Genomic DNA, 16,266 nt, shown 5'->3' with positions numbered 1-16,266 from the left:
TCTAAGTTTGTTTTAAAAAGTTCTTATTTTGTAGATTTCATATCTAATTATGTTTATACAAATCAAATATCACAAATACATTTTTACTGTACCCTAAGCATTAAACTTTACTGAGAAAAATGTCACTTTTTTATTTTTTCCAGAAACGAGAAGGAATCCTCCAGTCTCGTCAAATCCAAGAGGAAATAACTGGTAACACTGAGTATGTCAACACCACTTTTGCCAGTAATTCAGTAATTGAACACAGATGTGTCTCAGAAATTCAACCATTTGCTGATATTTAGATTTTGGTATTGGGGTTCCAAGGAAGATGATGCATCAGCCAGTGATTGTATTTCAGTCCTTGCAAGAGCTACAAACATGCATCTAAAAATACAAAAGGATGTGGAAATTCAGAGCTAGGGGACTAAAAGCAGGAGACCAGGATAAAAGAGAAGACAGAGTGAAGATATTCAAAATGTCTATATTTTATATTTATTATTATTTATTTCTTCATTTATTGCATTTCTTATTATTGTATTCAGAATGCCTTCAAACAAACAAGAAAGATATATCTCTTTTATGTTGGTATTTATTTGATAAAGAACAACTTGATTCTGTCAAAAAGGAGTGCAATATGACTATTTTTTAGTTGTTTGGACTTCGGGGATGTAAAGTGACAGTAGTAAGCCCTGTACATGTCATCTCATCAAGCCATTTGTAACAGAAAAGTTATTCCAAACCAACAGAAAGCAATCATAGAATATCCTAGTTTCTTACAGATTGGAGAGAATCCAGACTAATGATTTCATTAACCTTTATGGATTTTTTGTGTAATATTTATATGAGGGATCAACTAGAGCAAAATGTTGTACTTCTTAATAAGGTAGTCCAAGTATTGTTCTGGCTGCAATTTGTATTGCAGCTGATGTGACAAATGCATCTTTAAAGCAAAGGGAAAGTTTTCAGAAAATTAACATGAAAAAGTATTCTTCACTGGCAAGGTGTGCTGATTTGGTTCGGCAGTAGGAAACCTGAGATCTGGCCTTTCCATGAAACTTTTGTGAAGCCAGGAGATATTATGCTGATGGTCTCCAGACTAAATCTGGAGTCTCATCTGGAGTAACTTAATGAAGGTTTTCTTAATTCCATGAATCTCCTCCAGTTTTCACCAAGCTGAAGATCTGGCCACATATGCTGTTTTATTTTGCAGGACAATGTCTGCAAGAGAATTATATATATAACTTTTTTTTTTCCATAGGGCATTTTCAGGAAGGCACGGTAAGTTCATTTGATTGTTAACTTTTTCTTAAGGCATCCAGAGTAGACATTAGTTTTGCAGCGGGTGGTCATTTTGATCAAACTGCAAGGAAGTAGAGAATTTATAACTGACCTGGCAAATATATGAATATATGTGCCACAGACTGTTGTGACAGGTAACAAAGGGAGAAAAGCATTAAAATCAGTCTGACCATCTTTAAAACGCATTTCAGTACTTTTCAGCACATGTTAATTTGCAGATGCTTTATGGTTTAACATCCAGAGCATTACTGTAATGGTATTAATGGTCATAAGCTCACAGCGTAATATGAAATGATGTCTTACGGTAAACCAACTGTTGTGCTTGTTGGCATTCTTGCATATGTTACCTACTTACACTTTACTGACTTTGGGTTGTTATTCAGCAGGTTCCTTTGCCTGGAATGTTTCATGATTAGTATTGAGACTGGCCAAACGCCTGGCCAACAGAAAACACATATGAGGAGTTTAAGTGGAGTCCCACCAAGAACTTAGCATTTGCTTCTTATATTGTTTCAACGATTGCTTTACTGCTGAGTTAAAAAGCTACATGCATGACATTTTTCCCATGATATCCCAGTGCAGTCTTACTTCCTTTAAAGTCATCCTTCTACAAATAACCTTTGGATGTACTTTAGCAGTTTTCATTGAGGAATATGAATGCAGCTTTTTCTGGAGTCGTTCTCTATCACTCAGATTGTCCAAATGGAAATTTCTCTGAAAAGGTTATTTTTTTAATTTTTTCACCTTCAGAAGGTAACCGCAGTACTGTTGCAGTCATTCTGCCCTAGGTTGCCTGTCCTACTAATCGTGTACTAAATTGCATTATCAGAATGGTCCAAAAACATTTATAAGAAAGATTGTTTTGCAGCTGTATAATCGTAAGCTTGCCTGAGGTGGTTAATACAGCGTAGCACTCCACAATGCAATCCGCTGAGTGATACATACATATTGTGGCCCCTGTGGAAAATTTTCCTCTGTAGATGTGACTCCAGAAGTAAACTCATGTTCTTCTGAACAAAATAAGTTGGTTACCTAACTCCCAGTATCTGGCTGTTCAGGGTTTTATGTATATGTATTCCACCCTTTGCTCATTTTTGAGAAACAGGTTGTTAGCTAATCCGAGTCATACTTGAAAACGATGCTTTCCCTAAATAATAGCAACTTAGAGCAAGAGAGAAATATGCGAAATATATGGTACTTGGAATACAAAGAGACTATATTGAAACATTTTGCTGACTCTTGTCTTAAATAAGTATGTGCTTTAGTAAGTGTTTATCCTGCATCTGGACAACTGCTGCTAAGTACATTAACATCTCTGATTATTTTTTTTTCAGAAAGAGATGCATTTGACACTTTATTTGACCATGCTCCAGACAAGCTCAATGTAGTAAAAAAGGTTAGAAGTATTTATTTTTAAAATACATATGTATCTGCATGCTTGTGTGAGTATATGTTGCATGTGCGTGCATATAACATTGACGTAGTTTGTATACATTAAATACCACTAAGCTTTACGCTGAAAATAAAAATACAAATTCATGAATATAATGTTAGTTTTTGTAAATATTTAGCAGCCTGAAATTAACTTTGGAATGCAGAAAAAGATACAGTTATCAAAGTTTTCATCGAAAAGGAGTTCTCACAAAGTATATGATGATTAAAACTCAACTGGGTTGATTTAGTTCACTGATGCCAAAGAGTTATACAGTTTACAACTGCCAGGGGTCTGACCTAGAGTATTTTGGTTGCTGTCTGATTTGAGTCGAGTCCAATTACCCACTTCCCTACACTCTGCCACAAGTTTTTTTGAATTATTATCATCTCTGTTACAAAACAGTGAATTTTTTATTTATATACATCATGTTTGCTTTATTTCTGTTCATCATTCTTAAAAAACAAGAAAAAACAACAACAGATTTTTTTAATGTAGTATTTCAGTTTTAAAACTTAAAAAAATACTGTATTGCAGTCTCTTTGCTCATGCAAGTTCTGTTCTGAGTGGAGTTCATTCCATGCATGGAACTGCTGCCCTACTGTATAGACCTTCACTAAACTATTTTCACATTTCAGACTCTCATCACATTTGTGAACAAGCATCTCAATAAATTGAATTTGGAGGTCACTGAACTGGAGACCCAGGTAGGATTTTATAGCCTATTTTGAAGGGGAGGGATGCTTGCACTGTTATGCGCTATGACTCCATCTTTATTCACAAATTCCATTGACCTGTTATTGATAGGACTCTCTTCACTGGGAAGCCCTTCAATTTTAAATATGTTCATATGAGTAAAACCCTCAACAATTAAGCATAGAAATCATAAGGGCAGCTAAATTTCTCTTAGAGCGGTTTTTTACTTTCATTAGCATAAAAATTATTTAGCAGATGCTACCTCTTGGGTGCTGGTAAGTGCTGTTAGGAGAACCTGTGCTTGTTTTGGTCAGGCTCTGTCTGCTTGGTTTGATACAATTTCAAGCTGAACGGTTGTTTCCTGCCTACCTTTACACAAGCCAGTAATCCCATAGGATTGCAATGACTATTTAGTGAGATACATCCTTGAGACTAAAGCTGCTCAAGTGTATAGGCAGCTGTACAGCTGGTCTGCAGGCTTGATTGCACCACAGAAATAATGTGGTACACAGTCTGCTTTCTTGTTCTAAGCTGCTAAATTGGGTGGAAAGAAGCTAAAAGAAAAATTTTATTCTGTGGTTTTAAAAAATTCCTATATGAACAATTGCAGCAGTTACCATAAGAAAATTACAAGGTCAGACAGGAAGGATGCTGTCCACACTATCAGAAAAAATGGTGTTTTCAAGACAGGGTTTATTTTATGTCATGTTTCATGTTATTATGAACAGGGTTAATTTGAATAGCTATCATTCTGATAGAGATTTTTTCAAAGGTAAAATTGAGATTTAGATGGAAAGAATGTGTAAGGGCTTTCAGAAAGATGTCACTGTGCCTGCATATTGCATTGTCTATTTTTGGAAAAAAAAATGTATTATTTAAATGTGCTGAGAAACACCTTAAGTGTGTATCCGAAGCAACATTCTCTAAGATGAGAGACTATTTCTATCAGTTGAGAGAAAATGAGCTACCTCAGGAAGGCCAAATCATAGAATCATTTAGGTTGGAAAAGACACTTGAGATCATCAAGTTCAACTGTCAGCATAACACCACCAAGTCCATCACTAATTATCCAATCACAGAATGACTCGTGTTGGAAGGGACCTTAAAGGTCATCTAGTTCCATCCCCCCTGCCATGGGCAGGGATGCCACCCAATAAATCAGGTTGTCCAGGCCCCCATCCAACCTGGCCTTGAACCCCTCCAGGGATGGGGCATCCACAGCTTCTCTGAGCAACTTGTTCCAGTGCCTCACCACCCTCTGGGTGAAGAATTTCCTCCTAACCTCTAATCTAAATCACCCCTCTTGTTTAAAACCATTCCCCCTTGTCCTGTCATTATCTGACTGAGCAAAATGTTGCTCTCCATCTTTTTTTTTTTTAAAGGGTGCTTTTTTTTTTTTGATTATGAGAATATCTCAGTGCACTGATAGACCTGATGCTACAAGGTTAAGAGTGAGATGCCTTTAACAAAGTCTTAGAGATGTTACTAATTTTTAGATTGATATGAACATGTATCATATCAATTAGTTATCTTCTATATGTAATTGCATACACTGAAAATTAGATTCACACAAACTTGCGAAACATAGATGATGATTCTTTGTTCCTTTATTTCCTTCAACAAACTGAATTTCTGTGTGGTCATGAGATTGCACCTTCATTCTGCTTCCTTCTGCACAGGGAGTGCGTGCCATTTGATAGCTTGAGAGGTGTCTTTTCTGATAGCCTGGAACCAGCAGAATGAAAAGCAAAGGCATAGATCAAAGCCACTGACCACTGCTCTCTCCAGGAACTTTATTCTGCATGTGTATTCAGAAAATATATTGAGAAATATCTTTTCTACAGTTTGCAGATGGTGTGTATTTAGTCCTGCTAATGGGTCTCCTAGAAGGCTATTTTGTTCCTCTCCACAGCTTTTTCTTGACTCCTGATAGTTTTGAACAAAAGGTAATTATATTTCTTTATTTCTTTGTTTTTAACAGGAAAAAAAAATGTCTAGTAGTACAAGGACAATACAAACTTTCCTGCATAGGCCTCATGTAAATAGCTGAAATCAGAAGAGGGCTATACTTGTAACCATTTCCAGGCATTTTTCAGATCTCTGTGTTAATGCTTATTCAGAATAAAAGGGAAAATTATATTAATGATGGTGTGTCTAGCAAATATTAACTAATTTTGGCAACCATTGTGTGATGCTGTCATTGAGCCAGACTTACTGTCCATTAATTGTGTAAAGAATTACACACTTGAATTGATGACAGAACTGATTTTTTGAGTCTAAAAATCAAAGAATTTGACATTTCAAAGGTTTAATGTTTTTTGGAAGCATGAAGGCATATATGTACTATGCATCATTTTAAGACCAACCGTTACTGCAGTGTCTGTTGCTATCCAAGCAATTCCAATGTCTGTTCAAGACAAGCACTACATGAGCCATCACGTTCTAATTTTTAAACTTGGGGGAGTTGGGTTATTCTTATTTTAAGTTTTTTTTTTTTCTATGTGAAATATTAGTTCAGATGTTATTTTTCAATTATTTCTGTATTTTTGAAACCACCATCACCACACAGGAAAAAACAAACAAACAAACAAACAAAAAAACAATGGATTGTCTGGATTGATATATGGAGCCCTGATTTTTATTTTTTTCCCCTTCCAAGCATCTTTTTTTTTTTTTTTGGACCATTTATAGTATACTGTTTATAGATCATCATAATGACTTCTTATATTACATTACTAGGTCCTCAATGTATCCTTTGCATTTGAGCTAATGCAAGATAGTGGATTGGAAAAACCAAAGCCAAGACCAGAAGGTATCTATTCTACTTTTCGTGGTATCTCTCTAAAACTTTGAGTTGGATCCAGACCTTTTCTCATGAGGTTGTGATATGAATAAATTAAGGTTCAAATGGTAATACAAGAGAGAGAGGCAATATGCATTTTGAAGTGCTCAGGTAGTGCTGCATTTTATGTGACTGATAGATACACTTGTTCAAATGTTGCTAGGCTTGATTTCTTGAGTGACCAGGGTAAGATTTGCTTGACCAAACACATGCAGTAGTATTCAGATATGCAATGAAAGAAGAAGAACGTAATTGTGAACGGTGTCACTTGCAAATATGAATTGCTCCAATTGCTCCATTTTCCCCTGTCCCACATCTTTATACTAAACTTCAAGTATTCCAGTGTAACTTACAAGATTTTCTTAAAAGATATAGATGTTGTGGAAGAAAAATTTCAAATGTTCATTTAACTGTCTTTGAGTGCAGGACCTAATCATGCATATTTTAAATCAGATTTAGAGCTAGAAACTGAAAGTAAAGCATGTCTTCAGTGAAGGTTTTGTTGCTGACATTAGCAGGACCAGGATTCCACTCCTCCTCAGTCATATAAATGCAAGGTTTAAATCCAACTTTTCAGGCTGGATATAAGACTCTTGATTCACTGTATGTGTTCCATCTTAACAGCAGTAGGCACGCGCACACAAAAATTGTCTCAGGAGTAAGCCTATGCTGCTTGTGCATTTAATCTGGACTTACTCAGCCTATTTTTTCACTTCTATTGATTGCTTGAACTCTTATCCACAATCATGCTTAACTACACCAGTGGTGACTGTCTCACAAATTTTTATGTTTGAAAAAGTCAAAAAGAGAAGGGGGAAATAGTGAAATCTGGGGATCCAAGTAAAACAGAGAGTACTTGTGATTCCTTACTCCCCATGGAGGTTTAAAATTCTTATGGCATTTAATTTTTCAGGTATTTATTGCTCTAGGGGACGGCTAATTTTTCCAGTATAAATCAAGCCATAAGGATATTTCAGCATATTTAAGACATTTCTTGTGCAATTACTGAAATACTTAATATGAAACTTCCTGCCCAATGTGAATGGAAAAACACATCTGTTTTATGTGTTGTTACATTGGGCACAATGCCCACACTTAAAATTTCCAGTGAGCAAAAGAGTATTGAAAAGGATCTTACCCCAGAAGTGTATACTAAATACTCTTTAAATTCCTACACTGTTTCTTTGAGGTTCTTGAGGAAAAAAAATGCTGAAAAGTGCTTCAGAATATGAAAAACATATTTAGTGGAAAAAAGAATGTGGTTAAGTAAATGAGTATGAAAACCAATGATTTTTATGGGGTCAACAGTTTATTTGGCTTGTTTGCAATATAATTGAAAGGGTTTTAAAAAGCTTTCCATGACCTTTTACTTTAAAAATTGCCAGAACATTAATCTACTGAGTCTATAACAAATTCCTTTGCAGTTTGAGCTTTTTCAGATTACTTCTTGAAACATGTACATCAAAGCCAAACTTAAGTTTCTCTCTTTGAAAATTTCAACCAGTAAAATGTTTTATGTTAGTCAAACACAATTAGCAATGGAAATAACTCATCTTCCTCTGTGAGCACACTGCTTTTTAGTGTGGACCTTTCTGTGGAATTCTGTTGTGGTGGTGGAATTTTATGGTGACTTGGCAAATACCTGTCAATTTCTCTTCATTCATTTGAAGTTCTGTATTAGTAAATGAAGGTGTTATGCAGCTTGCTGTTGGCATCACAGAGGAAACTTCCTGAGATATATACAGTGTTACATACAGAGTGTAACACGGTGTTGTGGGGCAACATGCCCTTCCTGTAGCTTTTAACATTTTCTCTTCATTTTATAGTAAGCATTTTTGATCTGGTTTATTAAGAGTCACAAAACCATTGTTTCATGCATAATTTAATCATTAAATCTAGGTTTGGTTGTTTTCACTTTGTCCATAGGTGTCAGTGTGCCATGTTGCTAATATCTTTAGCCCTTCAGTTAGCATACTTCAGGACACCATGCATAGCTGTGACTGGATGTATTGTTCAAAGTACAACCCCTTTGCAATCTGTGAGAAGCATCAGTATAGATAAATATAATGGCAAAACCGACAAAACCACCTGGTGATTACATACACGATTTACTAGGTTTACTTGGAGGCTTTGAGAACAGTGGGAGTATGCACACCATCTGCCCTCTGCCTTCATGGCCAATCCCAAGGACCAAAGTTAGGAGATTGAGTTCCTATACAGTCAACAGAAAGAGATGGGGCCTTTCTGATGGGCAATTCTAAGTTCCTATTTGAGGTTGAATATCCCTTGAAGCACTAATGTAGACTGCTATAGTAGTACATGTCAGTTTGTTTTATAGATTTCTTGTGAAATAATATTGACTTTCTCAACAACTTCCCTTGGAAACAGCAGGTATTCATTAGCTTTTTGTTTCACATAAATAATTTACTTTAGATGTTGAGCGTCTAACAACTGATTCAGCCATGTACATCAGCTAACCTAAAGCATTTTCAGAAAAGTCTTCAAGGGGCACTTGTATACCTAGCTTTTTAGATCCTTTGGAAATTTTCAGATTTTAACCTTGCATCTAATTATCTTGCCAAAATTAGACCTAATAAAGGAAGTTGCAACCCAGTATGGGCCAAGACCTGCAAAATCCCTACAGAAAAGTTCAATTTGTTCTTGCCTGTTTTTTTTTTTATTTTATTTATTTATTTTATTTATTTATTTATTTTTGAGGTTGTTACTTTTTGGCTACAACTAACGGAAGATTCAGTCGTCAGTATATGTGATACTATGTAAAAGTTGTCTCATGGGCCTTTACAATTTGGTTGCATTTCTACATCATGAGCATTAGCCATTTATTTCCCTAACTGAAAGTGGTTGAGAAAATTATTTTTGAGTTGACAGTTTACATGTTATTTGCTTATATTTCTACTCTTTTTTACTATCTTTGTGATTCTAATGTTTATGGATATGAATCTGAGCAAAGAGAGGAAATAGAGAAGGGGCACTTCTTCTGAAAATGTTTTGGCTTATAAAGTTACTAATAGTTTTTTCCTTGTCTTTTTTCTAGATATTGTAAATTGTGACTTGAAGTCTACACTAAGAGTACTATACAACTTGTTTACCAAATACAGGAACGTGGAGTGAAGAATTAATTTGGGACGTAAAGGAGTCTTAACAAAGAAAGCGTCATAACTAGCATATTTTTCATCAGTATTTCTCTGTATCTTTGTCCTAAAAGGAGTTAAACCATTTATCTGAAGAATCTTTAATTGACTATTCTCACACATCTATTTTCATAGCAGGTTTAAAGCTAAGGCTGTGTAAAACTAATACAAATTATGAAAAGAAGTTTCAAGGAATGTACTTGGTTATCTTCTCAGAGAATCTATGTCTCAATAATAACTGCATCATTACACTGTTTTGTAATAGGTGGAACAGCAATGAAAGAAGATTTAGTAACTTTAGTTCAGGTTAGACTTTGAAGTCAAACATAGGAAGTTTCTGTATGAAGCATCTATTTTAACGTTTTTACATATATCTTTTCTAATCTGGGGAGGGGAAGGATATTTACTCTCCATGGTAAGATGGTTGCATTCTAATTATGAGACATATGCATGGGGAGAAACAGTAAAATACTGTTCACATCACAGCTAAAAAGAACAGACTTTCTCAAGCACTTAATCTGATTAATTTATTTAGTTAGGTTTGAATTTTATGGGTACAAACTGAAGTTGCTACTTATTCTTTCAGACTTACTATAATGTGATACTCTGCTTTAAATATGTATTGAACATTCCACCAAATACACTTTGCAGCTTGTTCACTTAGTTTTGTTCAAGGAAGAGATCTTTCTCTTCCTCTCTTTTTTTTTTCCTAAAGTACGCATTTCAGCATAGCACACCTGTATAATACAGTTTCCCTATATTATTTGTATTATTAGCATAGTATTAGAAAGTAAAAGAATGACTTGTTTTTCTTTTAATTGTTGGAACACAGGATTCCCAGGTTTTAAATCTAAATTTATTGCTAAAGAAGATTTAGAATCTGTTCCTTTGATTGAATTTATGATTAATGTATTTTGCTGCTTAATGTCCAACATAAAGAATAATATATATTTTCCAGAAACATTCCTGTAGCCTTTCAGATATAAAAGCACTGTTTTTAGGTCAAAACTACTCCCATCTGCAAAGATTCTGTTACAGTGTAAGATTTTTTTGGTCATTTTATATGGCTATAAAGAATATTTTTTTCTAATCATGACCAAATGTAAGCTGTTACCTGTTTGGTTTTAGTTTTATTTTTAACAGACATAAAAGACAAATGGGAATTGATTCTTCCCTTAGACTGCTGTCAAGCACCAGTTATGTTTCCATGAAGAATCTGTAGAGACTGCCTGGCATGAGTATAAATCATTAAAACCCGCACTGGTATAAGCTGAGGAGTAAATTAATCATTTGTTAGAAGTCTTAATGTTAGTTTTAGATACCTTTTTAAGAGAAGCGTTTCAATGCAATCAAAGATTCTTGGGATCGTGGGTTACAGAGTAAGGAAAAAAATCCTTAGGCAGAAATTATTGGCCTACTGTTTAGAAGTCTTTGGACTGCTTAGTGCAGGAGAGAGACTTTTCAATAGTCATCCAATTATGGCAAAACTAGTATAGGTGAAAGGGAAAGGAAGTCTGTCAGCTCTTAAGACTGTTGGTCTGAAGAAATGTAGTGCTGGCAAGAACAGTATGTAACAGCTGTATGTTACTTATCATACAAAGCATAACATATTTTTCAGTTTTTAGGGCTTCTATTTTTAATTAGTGCTTTCCAGTGCAACATTAGCATAAAGGGAAGAGAAGCAATTACATTCTGTCTTTGGTGAACATCAACTATGTTAAATATCAAGATGATATTGACTTCTGCTGGAGGGCTACAGAAATTTTTCTGTAAATAAATAAATCTCAATAAGGAAATACCAACTTTTGCAAAGAAAAGTCATTACTTAATTCAAAGGATAATATCAGGATATTCTCTGAACTCAGAAGTTGATATCTTACTGTCACATACCTTCTAAATATTTTCATTAAAATATTTGTTTACCTCTATGTTTTTTTAACTGAGTTTCTGAAGTTAGAGGTACAGAAAATGATTATTTGCCTTTTATGATAGGTAAATAACTGGACCTTTGTCAAAATGAACGTTTGCTTTATATCTTTAATATTACTGATCGTTCTGAGAAGCTGCACAATAGGAGTTAACCAAGTATTTTTTGAGCAAAATGAGATGGAGCTTCTCATGTATACCAGCAGCAATTTCAGCCTATTTCAATGTCTGACATGTAAGTTTTCCATTTGCAGACTTAGATTATAGTAATTGTAGTAGTTCATTAACAAATATATGATGTTTTTTTCTGCAGATCCTCCTCAGCTGAAACAACACTCTTTAAAGTCTTAGCAATGCCAAAATATTTTGATTGTCCTGGTTTCCAGGAGTGCACTTTCTTTAAAGAGGAGATTTATGTATGCAAAAGAAAAAGGTTAGGAACAGTGAAACTGTTTTTTGCTTGGACTTGAAAACGTGTTTCTGTGTTATATTGGTGTAACAGTATTGGAGATTTTGAAGTCTCTTAGACTCAATTTTCCACCTGTAAAAAACTTAAAACTAACACAGAATTGTGAAATGCTCATGCTGAAATGCAATTATGCAGAATCATGGAAACATTTAAACAACATCCAACCGCTACACAAATATCTGTCCTATAGTAAGAATTTACGTAAATTATAAGTGCTATATAATCAAGAGTGCCCTGTGTAAATATAGGCCCATGTGATAGTTTTAACACATTCACACAAATAGTGTATGCTGCCAGGTAGGAGTGGCTCACTGCTTATATTTTGACAGTATAGATTTAAATAGCTATCAAATAAATATGAAATCTAATATACAGATTATATCTAATATTTATTGCTTTGATACAGAATATTATAGAAATATAGAATACTACTGTAGGTAGTTGGCTCTTCAGCAATCAGTGTAGGCCAGCGCCTTCCTGCAGGGAACTAAAATGTTACATTAGTTGGGCCAAATTCTGCTCACACCTATGATGCTTGTATTGTCATTACACAGTATGTATGTCAATGTACAAATGACTACAGAATTGCTTTCACAATTTATGTTAGGATAGAAGTTGTTTAAGTTTTAGGTCAATCCTGGTCTTATTTATAATGACTTTAAATGCTTAAATAGATCCAAATCGATGGATTTAGCCCATGTAAGATATGAACAGTCACCTGGAGAAGCCTGTTTCTCTGACTCCAGAGGAAGCCACTGATCTTGAGGGTGCTATCTCAGCACTTTGGGCTGCCTTTAAGATCTCATGGTGGTATCTGGGTCTCATGCACCTGGCCATTGTGTCTGTAGTGTTCTGTCATCTGAAGGCCCACAGGTTGCTGAGACCCTTGAAAACCAGGAAGTTGTTAGCCTGATATGAGGAACTGAAAGACAGTAAACATTTCTGTTCATGGGGCATTATGAAACTGCCAAAAGAACATTTTTCTGTGTTTCCCTTACTTCTAATCCATCTATTTGCCATCGCAGTAGTATGGTAGCTGGGTTTGTTTTGTGTTTAGAGACGGGCAACAACTCCCTATTGATGGATTCTTTTATGCTCTGTCAACCACACAGAAATTAGTTTTTCAGAGAGGAGCTACAGATTCTTAGTATATCAAAAAGATGTCAAAATAATTATCTAAAATCCTAATATCTTAAGATCAGCTCCTTCCATGTTTCTTTCTAAGCTGACTGGCTTTTATTTGCCATAAAGAACAGGCCCTAGAAGAAGGTATCAAAGAAATCCTTTTGATTTTACCTGAGACACACACATCAGGCCCAATTGTAGTGCTCTGTGTTTCTGATGAAGTATGGACTCACTGAGTCTCCTATTGAATGAGCTGACTGCAGGATATGTAGTTCTTCACATCTCTTAGTCAGTAGATATTTCCCTATTACAGGGGGAGCAGTAGCTCTTGCAGCTACATAGTTAAGGAGCTCAAGTGGACCAGCAAGTGCTGGATAAGGTCCTCATCTATTTCTGTTGACAGTGGACCAAGTTGCTTGTTGGCACGTAAATCAGTGCTATTAGATGAAGAGAGCATTTGTTCCTTTTTTACAGAGGGTTACAGTATTTGGGAATGGTTTGCATTCAGGCAAACTATATTGATTGACATAAATGATACCTGGTTGACCTTTTTCCGTACTCATTTTCATGAAGTATGTTTTTAAATTCCTATCTTAGCTTAATTTTGCAGATACCTTACTGCAATTCACAATATTGTAAAGCAGAATGGCTTTTAGAAGTGATGAGTTTCATTTCATTAGAGAAAGATACCTATGGTATTTAATACACTATATACTAGCTTTAGGTCTAGGTTATGTTGTTCTTGTCTTCCCAGCATAACAGCCACCATGCATGGCCTGTGTGTATGCCAAACACCCAAAAAGAGAACAGTGCCTTGAAAGACCTCTTGCAGGATTTTCTGTAGTGTTACCTTTGCCATTTTACTATGAGAATGAATGTGGATTTTCTCTTTAAAGTACAAGTAAAGGCAGACGAAATCAACTGTAGGAAGTTATAATTAGTTTTAAGTATGATTTTTATTGTATCACAGGAAAAATTGAGATAGTAACATCAAAATTCCAAAAAATTTTGCATACCTCAACAACCACAGATATTCCAAAGATTTTTTGAGTCATTTGACATTTACTAGGGCTAATGTTAACGTATTTTGACAATATTTTCTGTGTGCCTATTTCTTTTAGTAATAATGAATTTTTTTTCTGTTTAATAGTTCAGTGCTACACAGCAGCAATGTGTCATTTAAATATTTGCTTCCAAATCTTAAGATCAAATTCAAGAAAAAACAATATTTGCAAAATTCACTTCTTAAGGTGTGTATCTGAAAATAATGCTTAGTTTAAATTAAGCTGTTGTTTTCAACTCCAGAGTTAGTAGCTTTCACAGAATCTCTTTTACGTACTCTGTAAGTAAGTGACACTCCACTGCTGATTTTTCCTTTGTTTTTTCTTCTGAAACTTTTGTTATGATCCACAATAAAATTTGCACCTGAAATTCAACACTGTATGTTGTTGTTGGGCCAAAGTATGACATATATGAAAAAAGCTAGGAAGGCCGTATGGTTTTATGTTCTCAGAACTTCCAGACCTCTCTATGCATCTAAGCCATTCTCAGTTACTTCCTTGTGGGTGTACTCGGTGTTTATTATTTTCTGTGGGGGCTGGTGACAGCTGAAAGTGGGTTGGCAGAAACGGACATGTAAGCATATGCTCAAAATGATTAACAGCAGCAGGTCAGGAAAATTTTGTATTTGACTCAAAATGGCAAAGCATGCCTTTGCTTTAATATTGCTATGTTGAGCTCCTTAGGGAGGATTTTTCAGCTGGTTATAATACAATTTTCTTCAGGGTAGTTTTGTTATTTAAAATTTAAGAAAATGTTAGTGAAATGTTAAAATTATCAAAATTAAACTGCCCATTTCAAAAAATAACTGCATCTAGGAAGATTTTACATCAATTTTTTATAAACTTGTTTTTGTTGTGATCCTTTAATGCAGGAGCTTCAGTGCAGAACTTGGAACCAGTCAAAACTATAGGCATCTAAAGTGTTACAGATCAACGTTTTTAGCCACTGAATTACTGGAATGAATCCAGAAGCAGGTGTTTGATCTTTAGTCTGTTTGTAAAGCTGAAACTACCAAGCAGAGCTGCCTAATCAACAGGGAGCACTAAGGACAGGGTGAGTTTTAATGCCATTCTTCAATCCCAGCACTATTACTCAGAGCTGGAAAGAAGTATATCTGCTTTGGATCCACAGTCTTAAGCCCCACCATATGCACTTCCAGCTTTTGTCCCAAGTTTTGTTGCAAATTTTATGGGTTTTGTCCTGAAGAGCAAGTAGACTTGCAGTCATATATTGCAGTACAATAAAAAGGTGATGGTCTAGCTACCTCAATTTCTTCATTGTTAATCACCTAGAAAGTGAAAGACATGGATTTCAATGCCTTTCTGCACCCACGGGAGTCATTTCTTCTCTTTAGAAGAGTACTGTAACCTGCAATATGAATTTAAGGTGATAAACTTTTTTTAGTGTTGTTGGCAGGGCATTGTTCACTTCCAAGCTGCAGTTGCACCTTTATATATAAAATAATTCCACATTAACTGAAAGAGGGAAAAAGAGCAGAAGAAGGAGCATAACTGGTGGTTATGTTGAAAAGGTGGAAAAGGTTTTGAGGGAAGAATATATCTTCGGAGCCTCCTCTAAAGCTTACCCCTGTATTTTAAACTATTAAAGGGTGCTAGAATACTGAAATATTCTGAAGAGGGACCAGAACTAACGTCATGTCTGTTTCAATGGAAAGTTACTGCTGAGTTTTTATACAAGACTCTGCTGTTATTTTGTGTGCAAAACAGCCCCAAGTGAAGATACTGCTACCCTGCACAACCTGCAGCCTGAGTTAGGTGTGCATTTCCTCACCAAAGCAAGTAGTTTCATCCCCTGCTTCCCTCATCTACAAGCTGTGTTTAAGGAAATTGACAGACATGACTGCATTTTGTCTGTCAAGTCAGTTAAGGTTTCTTGGGCCTTCTCTGAATGCAAGTATTGTATTGAGTGCTGCATCTCATTTTTGGATTCCATTTAGATTAAAACTAGAACTACTCAGTCCCATTGAGATTGGGTCAGCTCTGAACATGTGCAAGCATAAAATGCTAGGAAATTTTCAAATAAAAATGTAGACGCCTTCAGGGGAAGGTGGTGTTTGAATAGATTTTCCAGAATCGCAACCTTGGTGCCTGTATTCTGTGTGTGGAGCTGAAAATCTGCCTAGGGCCATGCCACTTACATTAACTGGGGAAGGAAACAAGGGAGAGCATCTTCTGCTTTCCTTCTGAGATCTCCATGTTGTGGCAGACCGCACAGACTGTTTCCTACTTGGTTCGGTTTAATTTTATAGGGTACAAGCCTG

The 16,266-nt window shown here is 35.4% G+C and overlaps 1 protein-coding gene across 1 annotated transcript in view; it reads left to right on the top strand.

Annotated features, from left to right (window-relative positions):
- Positions 1 to 14,359, top strand: part of PARVA (parvin alpha) — a 67,077-nt gene extending 52,718 nt beyond the window's left edge. The window contains exons 7-13 of the mRNA XM_035550456.2: positions 144 to 202; positions 1,241 to 1,260; positions 2,616 to 2,677; positions 3,352 to 3,420; positions 5,254 to 5,355; positions 6,149 to 6,221; positions 9,307 to 14,359. Of these exons, the coding sequence (XP_035406349.2) occupies positions 144 to 202; positions 1,241 to 1,260; positions 2,616 to 2,677; positions 3,352 to 3,420; positions 5,254 to 5,355; positions 6,149 to 6,221; positions 9,307 to 9,383 (462 nt within the window). The 3' untranslated portion in view covers positions 9,384 to 14,359. The remainder of the gene's footprint in view (positions 1 to 143; positions 203 to 1,240; positions 1,261 to 2,615; positions 2,678 to 3,351; positions 3,421 to 5,253; positions 5,356 to 6,148; positions 6,222 to 9,306) is intronic.
- The last annotated feature ends 1,907 nt before the right edge of the window (positions 14,360 to 16,266 follow it).

This window comes from Cygnus atratus, chromosome 5 (assembly GCF_013377495.2).
Source record: "Cygnus atratus isolate AKBS03 ecotype Queensland, Australia chromosome 5, CAtr_DNAZoo_HiC_assembly, whole genome shotgun sequence".
NCBI lineage: Eukaryota > Metazoa > Chordata > Aves > Anseriformes > Anatidae > Cygnus > Cygnus atratus.
The sequence above is the reverse complement of the archived record's forward strand: the minus strand, read 5'-3'. Positions and strand labels throughout refer to the sequence as shown.